The following is a 22,000-nucleotide window of genomic DNA, read 5'->3' on the forward strand; positions in this document are numbered from 1 at the left end:
AGGCACCCTTATGAATCCCAGCTCCCTGCTACCAACCTGAGGAATATGTGTCTTCCTATCAGTGCCCCGCTAAGAATGCAGGCTCTGAATCATGGAACCAGTGCTGTGATTTGCTTTCTGCCTTGGTTTGGCTAGAGTGGATTCAGCGTGGTTCTGCCCTGCACTTTCTGCATGATGTACTATGAACTATGTAGTTGCAGCTCAACCATCACAGACACATGGCCTATTTTCTCATTCTGACAGAGTTGCAGTGCCCTCTTTGAAGTTTTACCAGATTTCTGCCTATGTATTGAGTGCAAAATCCATTAGAGAGTAAACAGGAGGCTAAGCAGGGCCCTTTCTGTGTTGTCTAGTCCTTCTGTGTGCTTCACATCTGATGCTGTCAGATGGCCTCATGTAACAACAGGAACTTTATTCTTGTGAGTCTGCTGCAGGACATGTTCTGAAATGCCTTGACCCTACAGGTTTTTTTCTCTTCCAGGGACTTGCTACAGTGGCAATGGTCAGTTTTACCAGGGCACAGCCAATGTCACAGCATCTGGCATTCCCTGCCAGAAGTGGAGTGATCAGGTGAGTTCAGTGTGAGATGCACCAAATGGAGAGTTGTGCTAGAGGTTTGCTTTTCCAAGGAGTTTCTCAGAGTCAGGCAGCCCAGTCTCAGTGAAAGGGATAAGCAGGGAACAAGTTGCCTTCATTCTTGAGCTCATTTTATAATCTTATCATATTTCAATCTGCAAGTTTTCCTTACTGTGTCAAGATGTGTTCTCTGTCATTTCAGGCGACCAAAAGGCTGTTTCACCAAGGGCTCTGTCTTGCTTCCCTCCTTTGGGTTTTCTTTTAATTTTGTTTAAATAATAATAATAGCATGGAAAATTATACTGAAACACTAATACAATTTGCTTCCTTCCCCAAGGCTCCCCATTTGCACAGGAGGACTCCTCAGGTTTTCCCAGAGCTGTTGGATGCTGAGAATTACTGCCGCAATCCAGGAGGTGAGAATGAGCGTCCCTGGTGCTACACAAAGGATCCAGCTGTGACCTGGGAATACTGCAGCGTGTCTCCCTGTGGAGATGGTAGGCAACTGCACTTTATGATTTCTGCCACTGTGGCTGTTTCGTGGCCATGCAAGGTGTACCATCCTGGGTACACCAATCTGTTCTGTCCTCTGGATTCAGCTAGTTGTGGGTCTTCTCACAGATTCATTCAGCATCTTAATTGAGAAGCTTTAAAGTGCCCCATGAAGAGGGGAAAATGAAGACAGATGAATCAAGCATCTTTCCCTAGGTTATATAAATGCTAAAGATGAAGTGAAATGTCCTGTGGTATTCTGAAAAATTGATTTGTCACACTGTTTAGAAGGTAGGGCTTCAGGTTGTTTTCCAAAGTTGTTTAGTTTAGGGTGATTTCTTTTCAACAATACTGCCCACCTCCCACCCCCCTCACCCCCCCAGTTCCCCAGTTTAAACTAAAAATAAGCCATAAAAAGATGAAAGCATCTTTGGATTTTGATGTAGAAGCTAAGTATTCCTGCAATTTCTTGTTCAAAACCAGAAAAATTTTTGAAAAATATTTCATCCAAGATTCCCAGTTTCTGGATTTCAGTGCTCAGAAATAAGACTGCATTTGGAAACTTACTGCACAGGGAACAGAGGTTCTATGGACATAAGTGAACACAAGTAATTTTCAGTTTAGCTGACAACTAAGAAGAAGAAGAGTTTAAATTTCTTTCTGTTCTCAAACACTGCATGCAGAGAACAGCATTTTCTAGAATATCTCAGAAAGTACTCCACAGGTAGTTATGTGATTTTTTCCCTAATAATTCAGCCAAGTGTGCTTTAAACTAGTTTTCCGCATTTTCCCCATAAAGACACTGAGATGCAAACTGTTGGGGGTAAGAGGATATTTCAGGAAAGTATCACTCTGTACTTGCTTGGTCTTACAGTCCTCCCTGCAGATTCCTTTTAGGACACATGATACATTGTGGTTTACATTGTGCACCATTGATCTTTCCCACTGCAGATATTACTATATTTGAATACTGTTGAGACTGTCAGATGTGACCTCCCATTTGTAACTCTTGCAAATATTCTATACCAAAACTGTGTTCCCAGCTTAATGGGCACTATATATTGGTCGCACCAGATTTTGCATTTTCACATGTGGCAAAACAAATGGGTTTTGCTTCCTGCAAACCAAGCTTCCCTAGTATGGTCCTCTCATGTGGTCATAGGGCTGTATGTAATGTCAGTAATTTCCAGGGTGACAAGTTAGCTTCGTAAATTCCTCTAAGAGAAAGCTCTATAAACTAGCAGAGGCATAACCCTCTGATTTTATTTGCATTACAGCATTGTTATCACTGGGAACAAGAAAACCAAGTGGAGAGACTCTAAATCTTCCCCCTCCTCCTCCATTTTCCCCTACATACTCCATGACTGTTATCATCTCGATCATCTCCAGCTTTGCCCTGGTCGTGATCTTTGGCATTATCACCCTGGTTTGCTGCCGTCGTCGAAAACAGTGGAAAAACAAAAAAAGGTAAAGCTTGGAACTTAATTCAGTGCAAGAAATGCTGCTTTGGAAAAAGAGCTTTCTTGTTTCTGAGAGAAAAGTCCTGTAAACACCTGTGAGGGGACAGCAGCCCTCCCTCTGCTTGTGCCAACCCAGTGTTAGCTCTGTTGAATTCCACCTTCTGTGCCAGAGCAGAACATGGTGACTAGGGACATGGACACCTTGCTGCAAGGTTCCTTCAGTAGCCCTGCTGCACCTTCCTTTTTCATCCTGAAATAAATAAGTTCAGGAGGAGATGAAGCTAGTTATCTCCTGATTGAGAGCTGTGCACACACTGACCAAAAATCTCTCCATTGTTTCAGAGAGTCGGAGACACCAACTCTCACCACTCTGCCCTCTGAACTGCTCCTGGACCGGTTGCACCCCAACCCCATGTACCAGCGCATGCCTCTTCTCCTCAATCCAAAATTGCTTAGCCTGGAGTATCCCAGGAACAATATTGAATATGTGAGAGATATTGGGGAGGGAGCATTTGGGAGAGTCTTCCAGGCCAGGTAAGCAGTCTCTTTGTGAGTCTTCTTTATCTGAAGGTACTTGAAAAAAATCAGCATGGAAATCATCCATCCATCCATCCATCCATCCATCCATCCATCCATCCATCCACTCAAATGCATGTGTACCAAATGGTACACAACACTCAGGTTTGAAGAATTGTTTTTGTTGTCCACTCCTGTCTGTCAATATTTGTTAAACTTTTGCCACAAATTACTCTCTTCTACTTTCTAGTAGATGTAATGCCTTACTGACATTATCTGGTGTAAAAGTTCAGCTAAATTTTGCCAAGAGTACTGCCTGTAACATGTGACCTATTGTGAAGTTCTTGCATTTCCCAGTATTTATGAATTCTCAGTGTGTGGTGATCTCCATTATAACACCAGTACTGACCTGTGTAATTACCACAAAAGTCTTTGCATCATGCTACAGTTCAGTCCAAACTGAATTGCAATTTGATTCTGTGGCAAAACCAAACCAAACCAAAAATCCCCTAAAAACCCTCCCTACACAGGCCAGTGGGGGGATGGGCGTATGGTTGTGTGTCTGGGGTGTCCCAACCTTAATGGAAAATGCATACCCAAGATTTGCAGATGCTTGTGGGTGAAAGAAATGGCAAAAGCCAGAGTATCTGCAAAAGTGTACCAATTTTTATTAGTGAATTACACGCCTTCCATGGAAATAGCTCTTTTATTGTCCCTGACCTCCTATATAAGCACAGGGCAGTGGGTTTTGAATAAAGGGGTAGTGTGAAAAGGAAGGGAGACAAAAAGATGGATTAAAGATGGAAGGAGAAAGAAAGAAAAAGAAAGAAAGAAAGAAAGAAAGAAAGAAAGAAAGAAAGAAAGAAAGAAAGAAAGAAAGAAAGAAAGAAAGAAAGAAAGAAAGAAAGAAAGAAAGAAAAAGAGAAAAAGAAAGAAAAGAAGGAAGGAAGTGGCGAAAGTGGTGGAAGGAAGTGGTGGAAGTGGCATAAGTGGCGTAAGTGGTGTAAGTGGCGGAAAAAAGGAAAAAAGGAAAAAAGGAAAAAAGGAAAAAAGGAAAAAAGGAAAAAAGGAAAAAAGGAAAAAAGATCAGTGGTCCTGGCTCCACCATCAACTCACCTGACAGAAAGCTTATGATCCTGGGGCACATGTGTGTCTAGGCTTTGTGAGGGTACCTTTTTATAGTAAAATTTATGTGCCCTGGAGCTAATTTCCTCACTTTCTATACAAAGTGGGTTATTATGGGCAGCCCCTCCTTCCAGACCTTTCTGGAAAATGATTTAGGGGCTTTAGGGTCTTGGGTGCTCTTGATCCCCCCTTGCAGTCCATTCCACCTACTTCTCAGCCTCATTCCTGCACCTCTGATGGTGGTGTTGTGCTTATCTCCAGGAGCCAGAACAAGGACACTTGTCTCAGAAAAATATTGCCCTACCTCTGTATGGCCCCTTTCTCCTGCCATAACAATCCTTGGTTGCTTCAATGGCTATCTGGATATCAGTGTTTGAGTAACACATATAAATTTCTTTATCTCTAGACTTCTTCAGTGTCCCCTTTAGTTAGTTTCTCACTTTTTATTTTTGGAATTTGCAGCCACTGTTACTTGTTTTAAACCTAAGTTATTAGATGACAGCCCAGTTCTGATAATACCATGGGAAGTGAGGTTGTGCACTTTTACAAATGTGAAAAATCTTTAACTGACAACCCCAAAAATGAGGAGGATGGAAGATATCTAGTTTTTCTTGACAGAATCCATAATTTCTGCAAGACAATCTGGACAATAATAGTTTCCTCCTAAAGTCCCATCCCCAAATTCCTAGAAGAAAGTGTACAGGCTGTATAGTTCCCTGCTTAGTCACGGCAGTAATCTTTGTCCTTTGCAGTTAACAAGCATGGGGCATGGCTGATTTTGTAGCTGTATCTGGAGTAGTGTATGATGACCTCAACAAAAACCCAAGGAAGGATCAGAGTCCCACCATGAGCCAAGATCTGCTTGGTGAAATGCTTCTGTTGACTGCCAAAGCAAAGGGCTATCCTTTGCAAAAAGTAGTCATAATGCCGGTATTTGTAATGTTTATAGTTAAGCTATATGATGTACCTGCTAGAAAATTAGTTCTGTACAGGTTAGACATGTTACAGCTGGGAAACAGTTTCAACAGCTATGATGGATTTTTTTTTTTCCTAATGAAGAGATAAATTATTTCTAATGGAAGAAAAGCAAGCATACTTTTCTTTATTGCAGAGAAAATGAAAAATAACAAAATTCAAAGGGTGCACAGTGGGATTGCCACAGATGCTTAGCTGTGATGAACTGTTATCTTGGATGGCCAAACACATCTGAGCTTGAAGCAAGAACATAGCTGCAGAAGCTGCACAACAGCTGTGGTTGGGGCACTGCACACCAGGGGCACAGGGCAGCTCTTGTCCCAGCCTCAGCGCAGTGCTCAGGGTGCCCTGAGGTGCATCACCTTCCTGCTCATACTGCAGGAGTCTTCACCTGTGTGCCAGCAGGGCAGGAACTCTACTTCCCAAGTGCTGCTTTGGCCCTGCTCTGGAAGGTCTAATACAATTTGAGCGCTGCACAGACCTTTCTGAGCTCGAAATGACTTTCATGGATATCAAGAAAGACTTCTCAAAGGGCATTCAAATATCACTAAAGTGCTAGTTAAGCAAGTGCCAAAGTGGTGTAAAGACCTTTTATGTGGATTTCATACACTTCAGCACTGCAATTTCTTTCAATTAAGCCTTTTTGTTATTGTCAATGGAAACTGAGAGAAAAAGACACAGGAGAAGAAAAGAAAGTATTACATCTCATCTAGCATTTGCAAAGTGAGAAGCATCTTGAGAGATGCTTGCTCTCTCTGGGTCAGGGAGGGAGCTACAGAAATATTGCTTCTTAGGGACCTCCTTTGTTTATTACCACTTCTATCAAAAATGCCTCCAAGGCTTTATAACTCCTTATAATAAGGTATAGACATTTTTGTGCACTTCTGGCAGATCAGTGCAGTCCTAGTATAAGCTGTGTGTTCATCCAGGTTACTGAAATGATCAAAACTCAAATTATTGCCTTCCCATCTTAGAAGGATAAAATGTACTCTCCTGCATGTGTTAAATGGACATCTCGAGCTAAGTTTAGCAATCCTCTTACTTCTCCTGCTCTCATGTTTCTCGCTCTTCTGTAAACACAGCTCTGCACTCAGTGCCAGCGATGCCTTTGCCAGTTGGCTGCTGTGAGTCCTGATTCAGTGTTTACTCACTCCTGGGTCAAGCAACATGTTAGGACAGGAAGTGTCTAGCTATCATTTACTAGCTTCTCCTGAAAGGCTACTGTCTTCACCAGGAACAGCTTCACACTTGGAAGGATAAGGAAGTAACTATGCTTAAAACAAAATTCAGGACCAGGCTCAGGTCTGTCCCAGATAGGTCTTTGTGGCTGATTCTCCTCCTGGGAGGACCATGCTGGCCCCACAAGACACCAGAGCACCGGCTCTGTGCAGTTCAGTGCAGACTAGCATGCAAGTTTTCTTCCAGAGCTGGACCTGTGTGGTCCAGGCAAAGCCTGAAGATCAGGATTGCCTAAAAGCCTGGATGTGGAGTCTTTGCCAGTAGGCCGGTAGGGAGGTTTTGCTAGTAGGCTGGTAGACCTACACTACAAATGCACAACATGCTGTTCCTCCTTAGGGACAGGGCTCTTCCTAAGGTCAGAGTTTCTTGACAGAAGTCTCCTCATGTTCTCTCTATCTGCAAAGGGTATTTCTTTGACCTGCTGTCTCATATATAGCTGAAAAATAGTGTGGGTTTTAATTAATGAAAAAAACCAAAACTCAACCTTCCCTTCCCCCTCAAAAGGCAGCTCCTGCTGATGCAGGGCAGTCTCCTGCTCACATATTAAGTTAACCAAAGAATAAGGTAAAGGTAGGCTCCCACCAGACTCAGTAGATGTTAATTACATTATTTAATAATCTAAGAGAAGCTGCCCAACTGTTATGGTGAGCAAGATGGGGACAGGACAGAGTCTCAAATACAGGTTCAGACTGCTCCTCATTTTTTTTACATATTTGCTGCTTGAAATAAACACAGGCAAGAGACCTTTCTCCTTTTTAATGCCTTTATTAAAACTGATCAGTTCAGGTGGGGAGAACTAATGGGTGCACTCTCACACCACTGTTGCTCCCAGGAATGACTCGGAGGAGGAGGAAAAGTGCAGCTTTGTCCACAGGCCTGTGGGCAGAGCTGGGGACTACTTCCTCACAGGAGCATTGGAAAAGCCCTTGCTTATTGGGTCAACATTCGAGGTCCTCTGTCTAGCCAACATCTTAGGATAGGATGAGGGGTAAAAAGGCCTTAGCAGATACTGGATTCTGTTCCTCACGTCTAGCCATCACTTTGATTCGTCAATTTTGTGTTGGCTCGTTGTTTTAGGGTTTTTTGGCTTTGTTTCGTGAGGGGTCCATCCCGTTGCATGCAGGAAATGAGGTCATTTGCATGCCGACTCGATGTCCCTTCCCCTCCAGCGTCTGGGTGCCATCTTCCAGGGAGCAGCAGGGCAACAAAAGGGGGGATTCTTAACCATTAACGACGGGTAGTTAGTGAAAACGACCGGTGATTACAGACAGTTAGAACTCCACCCTGGCAGCAACTGGTCCAACCTGTGAACTCTGCAACCTTTCAAAAAAATGGGCAGCTGTTCTACTCATAACACTGCTTAGGAAGGAAAACCTGACTGAGAACTTAAGTCAGACATTCTCTAGATAGGCTCAGAGTGAAATTCCTAGCTGCACCGCTGGTTAGTTCTTTAAACAGCATGCACTTAAATGCCAGTTAATGACTCTGGTGCACAAATCCATTGGTAGTGAAGCAGGCAAAGGACTGTTGCTGTCCACCCTGTGCATGAGCAGTGTAAATTTCTCCTCCTTAATTGCAAGAGAGATTACCTAAGGTAATTTCTTTTGATGCTTCCCAGTTCTAGGAGAGAGTTAGCCTATTTTTCAAAAAATGCTCCGCCTTCTGGCCCTCCAGCTGAATTCTCCAGGTTCAGAGGCAACTGCTTCCCGCTGCTACCCTGCAGATGTGCCCCTATCATTTGTGCAAAGACTGTCTTTAGGGCATTAAAGGGGTCAAATTTGTTAGCTGTCTGACAAGACTTCAGACAGTTCCTGCCTTTGTGCCAGAAAAGTGTGAGTTTCCCAGGCCTGCTAAGAACTGTACTGCATCGCCATGAGCTACCAAAGGTGAAATTTCTGGCTTTTGCCTGAGGGCCACTTAAAAGGCATTGTGCAGCTTAACCTCACTTGGCTACATTTAGGTTAGTTTACATTACAGAATTCAGTGAAATTGGGTGGTTGGGTGTACATCAGCCTGGGGTGAGTTTCTGTCTCCAAAGCAGTCAGGACTAAGCTCTGTCCCCCCCTGCTTTGGCACTGTGCTGGGTCTGCTAGTCAGAGATGAGTGGTAATCTCTGAGGCTATTTGGAAGATATAAAGCCCTCCTATTTTTACTTTTAAATCCCCTATTGCTTTGTTCAGGCTGCTGCTGCTGGCTCTAGTGCTGAGAATTGACAGCAGGTGCTTGTACTCCTCCCCTCCTACTAGACAGGGAACTGCTGCCAGCACAGGGGAAAGAAGGAAGACATTGTGCTGTAATGGAGGCGTAGCAGACAAGTGTGAGGCCTGATCCTCTGCTCTGGCATGTCAGACCTCCTTGCCTGAGTGTCTCAGCTGTGATCCAGCCACCTCTGATTCCTTTCTTGATGGACACCCTGCCATCCAGTGACATTTGACATTTACAGCATCCAAGTACTACTGTTGCAACTGCCATGCATCTGAAGTAGAAGACAAGGAAGCTGGAAGTTTACTTTGGAAATTGGAGTCTCCTCTAGGTGCTACTGAGCAATAAAATAACCTGGCATTCAAGCAACGGGAGGGTGGTCAGGCTGGTGTGGCAACATGACACATAAATGGGCACCATTCCCCATGGGCTCTGGCTGGCTACCTGTATGGAATGTGTGTTAGCTGCAAGGCCCCTGGGAAGAATTTGTGCAGGAAACAAAATGTACCTCTGAGGTTTAGTGCATGTTTGAAGAGTGGAAAATTACTCTTCTCCGGCAACAGCTACCCCTAAATCTTTGGCAAGCCCAAATAATTAAACTTGTTGAGGGTGCAGGGAATCCTATGGATAGGAAAACAAATCTGTTGCTCAAAGTCAGGATTCAGTTTTCCAAGGGTTTGTGTCTATAAACTTTAGTTGAAGATTCACAAGTATCAAAACGTGTATTTACACATTAACTTGTTCTTCAGACAAGGCACAGGCTTGCTTTGTCCCTTCTGTCCTGTCACATGTTTCCACAAATCTTGAAGCAATATAAACTGTTTTCTAAACCTCAGCTACACCACATTAAATCCAGCTGAAATTAGCAAATGGTTTTATAACTTGTTAAAGGTGCATACACATGCCACACACACATACACAGAGAACAGTATCAAAAGGCGATTTTCCTTGCAAAACCAAGGGAATACACTTCCTGTAATTGCTACTTTCACTCTAATAGTAGCCAGATATACCAAAGTCACCACTGTGCCAGGTATGGGAAAGGAGGCTCTTTCATCAATTTAATAAAAAGTAGGTTTATTTTTAACTCCACTGTTATACCCCAAAAGTGAATTTTTTGGACTGAAGAGTCCATCTGTCCTCCATTAAGTTTATGATGTGATCTCCAGCCTAGGGAGCAGTTGTTTCTTACCAACCTGTAACTTATTTATGTCTTTAGCAGACACAGTAATGAGTCTGTAAGCAGCAAGACCAGTGATCAAAAAAGCTATATTGAATTTAGTTCTACCTGAACCAAATTAAATGCCTCCATAATATGCAATGTATATTGCAGTCCCAAGAGATGAAACTGGGCTTTAAGTTTCCTTCTGTTGGTTCTGGGGCCTTCTCCCTTTTTTTTTTTTTCGGTCAGCCTCTCCTTTTGCATCAGAAACAGAACCGATATTTAGTGTGCATGTATTCATCACTGATGGTTTCCTCTCTTACCTCTTCCTTGCAGGGCCCCAGGGCTGCTGCCATATGAACCTTTCACCATGGTAGCAGTGAAAATGCTGAAGGAGGAAGCATCTGCAGACATGCAGGCTGACTTTCAGAGGGAAGCAGCTCTCATGGCAGAGTTTGACAATCCGAACATCGTCAAGCTTTTAGGTATCTCACTGAGGCATCCTATTGCCTTAACAAGATGGTGCATCACATCAAAACCTCCTCATGCTGCACTGGGTATACTGCTGGCCATCTTGCTGCCTAACTCTGCTTCCAGTCTAATAACCTTGACCCAGATGTCTTACAGGGAAGACGTGAACTTCCTGGAACTGTGATTTATTTTGTGGGTACTGAAAAGAAATAGTACAAGTCTTGTTAGTTTTATATGTCCCACTTACTATTGTGATGTCTGAACACTTAATAGCATTAAAAAAACCAAAATTGAATTAACAAAAAAAGCCAGCCACAAAAACGGCCTCTTCCTTTCCTTCCATTCTCATCTGAAAGGGCATCCTTCTTTGTTGGATTTTTTTAGAAAGTCTTGATGCTGAAGCTTGGCTAATAAGACACTTTCTGAGAAGAAAGCTGCTGACAAAAATATTCTTTTAGAAGATTGTAATTTTTTTTCTGAAGTAGATGCTGCTGGCCACTTTTATCTGGAAATACTGCTCTAATTTGTTGTATGCAGATCTGATTCTCATGAACAGGGACATTTGAGATCTTAATTTATTTCAGTAGGAAGTTCCAGAACATTTTGAAATGGATAAACCACATTTTTGGGAAAGCTGGGTTGATACAGATACTTTGGCTACAGAAATGAAAAGCGGAAAGAACACTAAACTGGACTAAACTTTGTGTTTATTGTTAACACATTTTAGGCCAGAAAAGGACAAAGGTACAGGCACAAACTAGTACCAGATCATGGGGCTGTGGAGAAATAGCCACCTTGTTGAAAACAGCTTAAATGATAAATCTTCACATACACTGTCAGATCCTGATGTCATCAGAGTGGGAGCAGCCATTTGTTTTTCCTCAAAGATTCAAATATTAGGTCCTCAGTCAGAATTTCAGATTTCACAATAAGTTGCATCACCAGTTGCTAAATGATGACCCTAAGAAAGCAAAACACATACATTTTAAATGTTGGCTTTTGCTGTTTAGCATTTTAATGATAGGTGCACAAATATTACTGTACCACACTGAAGTGTGGTAATGCTGGCCCAGCAATAAAGCTGATAAAGTGCCAAGCATGTAGGACTGCATTCTACATCTAACAGACATGGCAAATATCTCCTTTCTGTTGTCTGCTTTTGATTTGTCTTTCTTTCATTTTTGAATATCTGTCATGCCAAAAGTAATTCCTCAACCAACTTTTTTTGCATGAGTTGTTAAAAAAAATAAAAATCCATGAGGGCAGGAGTTTCCTTGCAATTCAAGAGTTCCACTGAACCCTTGAACGTGCCCCTTGTGAATACTTTTGAAGTCTTCCTGCATATGTGTCACCCCTATAACAATATTATTGTTTAATAACACAACAATCACAAGAAATGTAAGAATTAAAAAGTAACTTAATCAGAACTTTAAAAGTTACTTCCTGAAAGTCCTTGCAGTTGCACCTGGGAAGAGGCAATACAATATTTTAGTTAATACTAACTTAAGCAGGATTGCTTAAGTTCTTCATTAAACTTAGCTCCAAAACTCTGTGTTTTACCCAGGATGTCGAGAAAAATTTTGCATTCAGCCATGTGCATGATTTGTAAGCATCACCCATGGAGCTCATCATCAGATCCCTGATGCAGGAGCTTGAAAAGAGGCAGCATGCATGATGGATGCATGCGAAGTGGATGGTATTTGCATGGCTCTCTCTCTGCATTGTAGAAAGCCTCCCTTTTGTGCTTTGTGGCTTTTGCACAGCAAAACTCTCTTTGCTGCACAAATGACCCGTGTGGTGTGTCCCCTGCCAGGCGTGTGTGCGGTTGGGAAGCCGATGTGCCTGCTGTTCGAGTACATGGCCTACGGGGACCTGAACGAGTACCTGCGTGACCGCTCGCCCCGCAACCTGTGCAGCCTGGCGCAGGGCAGCCTGGACACGCGGCTGCGCCTCCCGAACCCCCTGGCGCTCTGCTGCACCAGCCAGCTCTGCATTGCCAAGCAGGTGGCTGCCGGCATGGCATACCTCTCCGAGCGCAAGTTCGTCCACCGGGATTTGGCCACCAGAAACTGCCTGGTGGGGGAGAACATGGTGGTGAAAATTGCAGATTTCGGTCTCTCAAGGAACATGTATTCGGCTGACTATTACAAAGCTAACGAGAATGATGCCATCCCCATCCGCTGGATGCCCCCTGAGTCCATTTTCTACAACCGCTACACCACGGAGTCTGATGTGTGGGCCTATGGGGTGGTGCTGTGGGAGATCTTCTCCTACGGCATGCAACCTTACTATGGGATGGCTCACGAAGAGGTCATCTACTACGTGAGGGATGGGAATGTCCTCTCCTGCCCCGACAATTGTCCTCTGGAGCTCTACAACCTGATGCGCCTCTGCTGGAGCAAGTTGCCTGCTGACCGGCCAGGCTTTGCCAGCATCCACCGCATCTTGGAGCGCATGTACAAGAGGGCCGTGGCCAACATGTCTGTCTGAGGGATACAGTTCCCTCCCTGTCTCCTGTGTCCACCTATTTAGACTGACTTGGACCAGCCCAAGAGCTCCTGAGTGATGGTGCCTTCACACAGTGTCTCACTCAGGGAGGAGAAAAGAGCTTGCTCCACAGCCAAACAAGAAATACAGACTGTACCCCTTTATGCACCTCTTTGAGTGGGACTGTACCTCCCAAACAACAGGGCTGACCTTTAGCCACCAAGACAGGACTCCTCAGGTTGGTGAGAGTGCTGGTCATACTAACTCAGTACTTATATTTAGCATTTCCAGGAGCAAAAAGTTGCCCAGGGAAGGCAAACTAATGTTTCTTCCTAAGTACTGTTTCTTCCCTTCCTAAGAGATCCCACCATGCCCTTCTGCATTTACACTCTTGGCTTTTACCTTTTTTCCCTCTTTCTCTAACATTTTCTAGTATTATTTAAAAAAAAAAAAGGTTGCAGAGTTCAATCTTCTTTTGGGGATACTGTTTATTATGTTATTTTCATGTACTGTTTACTATTTTATGTTTGCATACTCAGTCCTTTTTGCAGCAAAAGGATGTTTCTGAAGCCATAGGCCACTTTCACCTTCCTTTAAACTTTCACTCTCTCTCATTACAATAACACTGACAGAGTCACAACAGGAGCCTGCTGGACCACTGGCAGCCACCTGCATCTTCTGTTACAGAGACAGGCAAACTCCTGTCGAGCATGACACTTTCCATTTTCCAGTGGGGGAAGTCCAGAGTTACTTCACTTGATGTTTGCTAAAGTCTCATCTAAAACCTTTCCTTAAGCATTGCAGCACATCTTACCTACCTTACCCTGAAGCAACAAAGCCATTTGATGCTGTGGGAGAAATTCATCCCAAAGGCCTGGTGCTGTACCTTGTAGGCATCCAAGACGTATATATTTGCCACTGCCTGGTCCTCACCATGCCAAAAGCAAAAATAAATTAATCCCCTCTTGAAGAAGCATGGCAGGTTGTATTAATTGCTTATTTCCATTTCCTTTGCAATCTTTGCCTCTTGTTTCTGGTTTCCTTTCCTGACAGACTCTCCTAAGTCCAATTACAATATTTGCTGGCCACCTTTCCTTGTGCTGCAGTTTAGAGACAGAGAAGTAAGAAAGGTGGATGTCTGCCAGCAGTGTCTGACAACCTGTCAGTTAGGAGAAGGTAGAGAAAGTTTGCAAGAAGAATTGCAAACTGTCCATCTGCAGGGCAAAGATGAGACTGCCTCAGTAACAGCCTGAAGCCCATCTCCAAATACCAAATGTTTCTCTGCTAAAAGTTCTCCAAATTGTGATGGATACTTCAGTGCCAGAGTAAATTTTATTCCTCTGGTGATGGGTGTAACCTTTTAGCTCCTTGTGGAGTGAGGAGCAGTTGTCCCAGAGCCCCACTGCTGACACAAAATGTAGCCTGAGGCAGGGATGTGCATTATGACTATAGAGCAGGAGTGCAAATGAATGAGTGTTTTAGTGAGGCTTCTGTAACTTGGACACACTGGTTTAGCCTGCCAAGAAAGCAGCAGTAGAGAGTAGCTATCTGTGTTTTCTGAAACATAGGCTTGAAAAGGTCTGTGAATCATTATAAAGAATAGAACTGGAAAGATCATACTTTCCTCTGCTGCTCTCCTGTTTCTTTGGGTTTTTATTTTGTTGGTTTTGTTGGGTTTTTCTCATAGAACCATGGTTTGATCTGATTGTGGCCACAACAGCATGATTTAATGTTTTCAGACCACTGGTGTTGCCTTCAATTGGAGCAAAGAGCTTGCAATTACCAAAGACAATGGTAAGAAAAGAGGTTTGGGCTGCAAAATGTTGAAGTGCTAAAATAGTACCTGCACAGTGAGTACAAAATGGCCAGTGCTGTCTTATTCATTTAGCAGTCCTACCATCATGCTGCAATTGCACAACATTTACTGAGGTTTGGATGCTAAAGACAAATACCCTTGAAAATCCCAAAGCCCTCAATTTCAATAAAAAATTGTACTAGAGTTCCTGATATAGCTCCTGTCACCGCATTATGACCACCTCGCAGTGTGCACTGTTGAATTTGTTAGGTTGTATCAGCTCCCTGTTTGAGGAGGCAGAAGTGAGGAGGCAGGCCTGGAAGGATGGAGGTGATGCTGAGCTGATACAGCATCAGCATCACCAAATACATCACCAAATACACATCCCAGGACTTGCATCATCTCTGTAAGGGAGAGGGCACATTCAAGATCCTTGCAGCGCTCAAGGCATCAGGCATTTTGTCACCCTCTTTTGAGAGGGCAGGGTCAGAAGCTGTGTGTGGGTAGTGGTGTGGGTCCAGGTACCCAGCACCTCCTCTGAAGCTGGAATAATTCTTACACTAAGCAAAGCGCACAGTAATAGGTGCAAAATCTGCACCATGTGCTAAATGTAAACAAACACACCCATTTACAGTGTCTGGAGGACACTCTGCCTTTCTGCTTTCTAGGATCCCAGTGCTGCCTTCAGTTTTTCATTCTCCCATTCCCCTAGGAAAATTATTTCAAAACCAGTTTTCTTCTTGTTAGCTGCCTGTAATGTCACACTCTAGGAATTTTCACTCACTTTCTTTGTGAAAGAAATACTCCCATAAAATTGGAAGTGTAGCCCTTTTAATCTCATTTTCCTAGCCCAAATGCTTATCTCAGTGGCCCCCTATTCAGGATAATAGCAGAAAATTTTCTTTTCCTCATCCAGCATTCCAGCCTTTGCATTATAAGCATGTACTGAAGTGTGAGGTAGTCAGTGTCTGCAGGTCAGGATGGAAAAAGCTTCCTTTCTTGCAGGAGGAAAAAGATCATTTGAAGACAGACTCAGAGAAGCTCTCAGCAGCATGTTCTACAGGGATGGTAATCGCTTTTGGGTACTGATCCAGCAGGAGGGCTTAGCGCCTGGATGGTGCTGTACTTTGAGGATTAAATTGTAGCAGGACTTCTGCTGCCTTAGCTGGATTTTACTGTTTCCTTCTTCTGTGAGCTTTTCAGCTTGCTAGGAGCTGGAGGTTCACTGCTTTCATGACATGCCTCCTTTCACAGATGTTTTTTCTCCTTATGTTTAAGATTCTGCTGTCTTCATTCTATGTTACACAGTGTGCTATGCCAGATTCTTCCAGACTGTCTGTGCAATTATCATGTAACACAATTTTTTTGAATGGGCGTAAACAAAGGGATTATGAGAAAGTAGAAGAGCAAGAAAAGTTTGTTGCTCAAAAAAGTTGCTTGGAAGCAAAAATATTTTGCTTTTCTAGTTTGGATTTATAATTCATGTGGAGAGAGAGGATGAATCAAAAATGAACATTTTTGTGTTCATTTTAGAACATTTGTGTGCTGCAAGGTAGAGAACTTTTCTACATTTAGTTCTGTCCACACTGGCCCAAAAAATATGGAATGCTTCATGAATTTGCATGTCACCCTTGTGCAGGGACCATACTAACATGAGTTTAAGATGAGCCTCTTTGGTGCTTTGGCTCCCATTCCCACTGAGAGCAGAGGGAGCCAGCAATCTGGGGCACTGGATGAGAACCCCAAGAAAAGGATTTGCAGCACATTTGATGTACCCATTCCCTTTGCAAGTGTGCTGCCTTGGGCGCTGGCAGCACATATACGTCTTTATCCTTGGTGACATATTGTGAAACCTGACCAACAGAACAACACAGACATCCTTTTATGTTCCTGTGCCCTTATTTGACAGTTGCATTTAAAATGCACTTTCATAAGCTTAAATTCCATTAATGATTGGACACTGTTTACAACATGATCAAATTTGGTTCAGATCCTCTCAAACACTATGTGGGCTAAACGTAACTGTCTTGTCTCGTTTACCCAAGGGAATATACTGGTTATTATTCTGTGATTGTTTGTTATGAATGATGGCTTTGAAATACATCCCTAGCTGAGATGTACATTTCTCATTATCTCAACCTGTGTAACTCTTGTGTGCAATATTTTATAAAATAAAGAGGCATTGAAAAGGATAATACCAATTCTGTTCTCTCTGTTCTCTTCCTTCTCCAGCATGGTCTTGGGGATTTTTGCTTTTGTTTTTGTGCTTTTTTTCTGAAAATGAATGGTGTTTCATTTTACTAAAATATCTTTGTTACAGCTTTAAAATCACAGTTGTTATACTGCAGTTGTTTTATTTTTATTTTATTTTATACTGCAGGCAGTTGCAGTAATAAGTTACTTTTTTATGTGTGCTCAAAGGTATGTGGTTTTGGTGGGTTAAATTTGATGGGTGCTGTAGGAATAAGAAACTTTACATTAAGAAACTTAACATTATGAGAACACATTAAGGGCTGGACAAGGGAAAAGAGAATGTTTTTAAAGCAATGTAGATTGGAGTCCCTTTATGACTATCCCAAAGTGTAAGATGCCTCACAGAGATGGCAATGACATCTCTCTCCCTCCAAGTATCTGCTGGTATTTGTGCCTGGATTCTGGTCTCACACCTAGATGTGTGGAATTAAAATGTGATATAAAATCAAAAGGGAATTGAGTTTGCCATTTGTAGAACACAGCTGGGCAAAGTTTCATGCTGATGGGTTTATCTAAAAGGCTAAAATTTGTTTTTTCTGCATATGATCCTTGAAGATGAACTCACTCAGCAAATGTATGGGAATTTTAACTATTTAAAATTAATTGCAAATCTTTAACAATCAGGAATGGGAAATCAAACAAAACTTTCTGACTACAATTAGTCAGGCTAACTGGAAGTACATTCTTTATTTCTTTCTCTTCTCCCTGCCACTCTCCCAATACAATCTAAAGAGTTTTCTGCAAATCTTCTTGCTAGAAACCTTAGGGAAAACAGTGTTTTGTAAATATTGTCCTTGCTGAGCAAGTCATTAATGAATTAGAAAAGGAATTATTTTTTCATCCTCTCAGTGAGGTTGAACCATATTAAAAGGTTGATGTGCCAAGTTTTTCAAGGCACAAGAAGAAGTGGTGCACTCATTTCCTGCCACCAAATGAATAGACTTTTGAATCTGTAGAGGAACATTCTTCTAGCCTGGCTAAAAAGTTGACCCTATGACAGAACCTGTTGTCTTCAGCAGTACAATCTCTGTCAGGCTTTTCTCCTTCCAAGCCCCTTCACCTGAACCAGACTGCACAATGAGATGCCCCCAGTGCCTTGAGTCACTCTGAGTATTTTCTGTAATTCGGCCACCCTGCATGAAACAATAAGAGTAACGTGTGGCTGGGAAAAGCAGAAGCATGTAATAGATAATTTAGTTTCTCTTGACTTTCATATGTGATTTTGTAAATGCATATCCTTGTCTTTGTGTAGGTGTGTTCACCCTTTGGCAGGGGGTGAGGAAGCTTGCTTTCTGGGGAGGGCAAACAGGGCTTTACTCAATCCTCTATGTAAATTCCTTGTTGTGTCTTTCCATTAATTTAAAAACTTTGCATCTTCAGCTAAATGTAATGACATCTCACTTCCTCAAAGGAAAGTCCTAAGAGGCCTTTGCTAAGTTTCTGTCATTGCAGTGATGTGGGAGTTACTGCCCCTCTGCTGCTGGTGTGGAACTATGAAGTAACAACTTTTCATATTTCATAAAGAATCCAGAGGATTTCAGTGGTGTTCAAATGTAGGACTAGGATAATAAGATGGAAAAAAAAAAAAAAAAACAACCCTATCAATTTACCTATTCCACCAAAACCACAGAGCCTATCATAATAATGTCATGGGTGTTTTACAAGTTTCTCAACCTTGGGAGAAAAATTTTGTACTAATTCATTGACAAATCTTTAGAAACTCACCTTTTTATACAGTGCTGCTGTGCACAGCCAAGAGCATTCCCTGGAGCCCTCTGTCCATACTTAGTGGTACAGTGGCCAGTTGTAACTGTAGAAAGGGGAACATATGACGAGTTTGAAGCTGCCCTTAAAACCAGAACTAGCAATTTTCTTCAGTGCTGGAGTGGTAGCCCTTAGCAAAGATCATACTTTACACCACTGACATATTCATATGCTAACACAGCATCATATAATATCCCACAAATTTAGTATTAAATAAATAAGAGTTTCATCAGCAACTGATCGACAGAAGATTTTATGATAAATTTGGACCAAAAAGCAATCAATTAATTATTTTAATATATTTATTGAAGAAATATTTTTCTTCTGTCTGCTGGGATGCTTTAAATCTTTTGCCAGTAATAGGCCACTGTGCTTACTTTGACTGTGAGATAACCACACCACACATTTCTACTGGGCATGAGTGAACATGTTGGAGCACTTGTATGTTTATCTGCCCTCCCCCATGGCTTTTATATAAAAGAGATGTTACACTTTGGGAGTTTATATAGGCTAGCTAACTTTTATGTAAACAAAAAACTTAATGGAAGAGGGGATCTGTGCAGAAATGAGGAGTGCCAGATGAATGAATGAATGGGGGTTATTCACCCTCTGGATGTTGAGATCTTGCTGTGCTAAATTTGACTTCTTATTTAAAGCAGTGCTAACTTCAAAGCAGTGACATTGAAGAACAGGAGGGCTTTGGCTATTGTGAAGAAGGGGAACTTCCCGTGTCTGGCTGCAGATGGGATGATGTGAGACCACTACATGGGAAGTGCAGCAAGGAGCAGGGCATTCCTCAGCTGAGGAGCACACCATTTTCCTGAGGGGTACAGTACCAGGCACAGTCAGTCCCATGCCAGATTAACTCAGATTTGGCTGAGATTTATTTGCAGTGCTTTTGTTATTTTTTTCTTCTGTTCTGGAACACAATGAGATCTCCTCATGCTCGTGCTCCAAGACCCTGAACTCTCCACGCCTCATGCCCTTCGCAAGGCAAGCAGCAGGACAGCCCTGTTCTCTTTCCTTTCCTCCCAGCAATGCACCACTTTCATTTGATCACAGGGTCCAGACAGGTGCCTTTTGTGGAGCAGGGCAACACCAGTAAACGAGAATGTTTCCACACCTCTTACAGTGGTGGAGCTGTGGCTGTGTGGCCCCTGCATATACCAGCACCATCCCTACCTCAGGCAGGTACCTGACCTGCAATATAGGTGCAGATCTTTTTGGGGCTGGGAGACTGCATTTTGTTTGGAAAGAGCTCCTGGAGAGGACTGTACAAAATGTTCAGATCAAAACTTCCAGCAATGCAAAGCCACCAGTTTTGGGTGTCATTAGTGGCCCTGATGAAGTTTGCCAGGAGTATCTGCATGCCGCTAGGCTGCTGAGCAGCTACATTTTGAGAGAAACTGCTCTGATTTATAGCTCGGTGTCAGTAGCACGTTGCACTCCAACAGCTGTGGACTGGCAGGGGAATGGACAAGACAACTTGGTATTGGTGTGTCTTACATGTGAGATCTTCAAGTCAACAGCAAAGCATTTTAATGATCTGTCCTCTCAGTAATCTTAGATGTGAAAAACTGTGACTGTCTGGGCACCAGGTGACACCTATCTAGACAAAACAGTAAATTTTTGGCTAACCTATTTTACTGTGTACCACACCTCATACAGACACAACACTAGGATACTTATACACTGTGTTGAGCAGGATTGCTGTCTCTTTTGCTGACAATATGCACTATTGCCCTGAGCCTACAGGACAGAAGAGTATTTGATTTATCTTGTGTGAGATAAATCCTGTCAATGAGGGGAACACTCTGCCTATTTGGAAACATACCCTGACTCAGCAAGACTTGCACAAATATTTTTCTTGGACAGCTACCATGCAGTCAAGTAGCTGCTACTACTACACATTTGCCCTTTTATGCCAATCCATACAAAGGATTATCTATTAGCAATAAGTTTTTAAAAATTACTTGAGACAAAATGTTAAATTAAATTCTTACACATGAAATAAAAGTATCTCTGTCTACAATAAAAAATATGCACAGTTCATCCTTTTGGAACTCCGAGATCCTCTTTGCCTTCACTGTCAATTCTAACTCTACTCAGAGATTAGTGGGGCTGATAATTATTCACTGCTTCTACCAACACTGATATATGAAGGGGCTTCCAATGAACTTCAAAACAAGGAGGCAAAAAATCATACACAGGGCCCAATAATATGCACATAAGGCTACAGATGCCAAAGCATGAACACATATAAGAGAAAAGAAAACAAAATAGATTACAAAAAATCATATGGGAGAGGCCTGTTAATTTGCATTACATTTGATGTTTCCAGTGCTTTACAGTGCTGTTTTCTAGAGCACTTTGGAGGAACAAAGAGGAAAAAACCTACTTTATGGATGTTGGTATGATCTGAACTGGTGCTTTTCTTAAACCATCTGCTGGCAACAGCTGGAGTCATGATACTAAATATGTGTCCTTCTGATACCTGGTTTACTGCTCCTATTCTAAGATTCCTTTGCAGAAGGGCCTGGGTTGTAAAATCTGGGCTCAGATCACACGTTTCTTCTTACCCAAAGGATAATTGGTTGGTCTGGCCTTGGCATTGGCATATAAATAGTTGAAAAAATGTTAACTTTCTATTTTCTTGCATTATGTTTTTGTTTCTCTTGGACAATGCTTATAACACCTTCTGAACCAAAACCTGAGCATCCTTCAATGAGCAATTGCCCTGTGTGCACCCGCTGGGCTACAAGAATCAGAACAAACTCCTGGTGCAACCCAAAGTGTTGCTATCCACTGACTGTGTCAATGGCTTTTGGCCATGTTTCTAGCTGACAGAGATGCAACAGTATTAAACATTGAAGGGAAATAACTGAAAGGCATAAAGAAAAATAGACTACATGATATAGAGTAAGAAGCCAAGCCCATCTGCAGAGGAAGTTTCTAGGGACTGATGCCCCTACAGCTGCACACAATACCTACCCTTCATCTGGGAACTCTAGCCCTGTGATTCCACTGTGGCAGATGGGATTGCACACAGGCTTTTTCCAAGTTAAAATCACAAACACCTGTGTTTGGAGCTCTTGTCTCTGAGCAAGCCATAGGGAAATGGGTTCTGACAGGTGAATGCACACTCCACTGGATTCTGAAGTCCATCTGTGTCCCTAAAGTAACCCCTGCACTGAATTGATTTGGTCACACACATCACAGGATCATCTAAGAGTCTTCCTGCAGATTTGGCAATGCCATAACTTGTAAAACACCACCACAGTATCAGCAGCAGTACTTCTTACAAGTACTTTTTCCATCTAGTCACTAGCAGGCCTCAGTCCTCAGCTTTAAATGATTGCAGCCAAATGCAGTTCTATCACTTCCAAACCCTGAAACCATTGACCTAAGCAGCTGGCTGCCTTGTGTCTCCTGGGGCAGTCTTTTTACAAAGAAACCCGTGATTCATCTGCAGATGGCTCCCTG

General features: G+C 42.6%; 1 protein-coding gene across 5 annotated transcripts in view; it reads left to right on the forward strand.

Moving 5' to 3' along the window:
• The window catches only part of MUSK (muscle associated receptor tyrosine kinase), a 59,566-nt gene extending 42,491 nt beyond the window's left edge, over nt 1-17,075 (forward strand). For 3 of the 5 annotated variants that reach the window (XM_071424475.1, XM_071424477.1, XM_071424478.1), the window contains 4 exons: nt 2,346-2,535; nt 2,871-3,062; nt 10,084-10,232; nt 12,032-17,075. In XM_071424475.1, the coding sequence (XP_071280576.1) occupies nt 2,346-2,535; nt 2,871-3,062; nt 10,084-10,232; nt 12,032-12,708 (1,208 nt within the window). In that variant the 3' untranslated portion in view covers nt 12,709-17,075. Of the gene's footprint in view, nt 1-481; nt 571-913; nt 1,074-2,345; nt 2,536-2,870; nt 3,063-10,083; nt 10,233-12,031 lie in introns of all 5 variants that reach the window. The other 2 variants (XM_071424473.1, XM_071424474.1) reach the window with 1 other exon arrangement.
• The last annotated feature ends 4,925 nt before the right edge of the window (nt 17,076-22,000 follow it).

The sequence above is a fragment of the Agelaius tricolor genome, unplaced genomic scaffold, assembly GCF_023055355.1.
Source record: "Agelaius tricolor isolate 1412-34295 unplaced genomic scaffold, bAgeTri1.0.p SCAF_4, whole genome shotgun sequence".
NCBI classification, from domain to species: Eukaryota; Metazoa; Chordata; class Aves; order Passeriformes; family Icteridae; genus Agelaius; species Agelaius tricolor.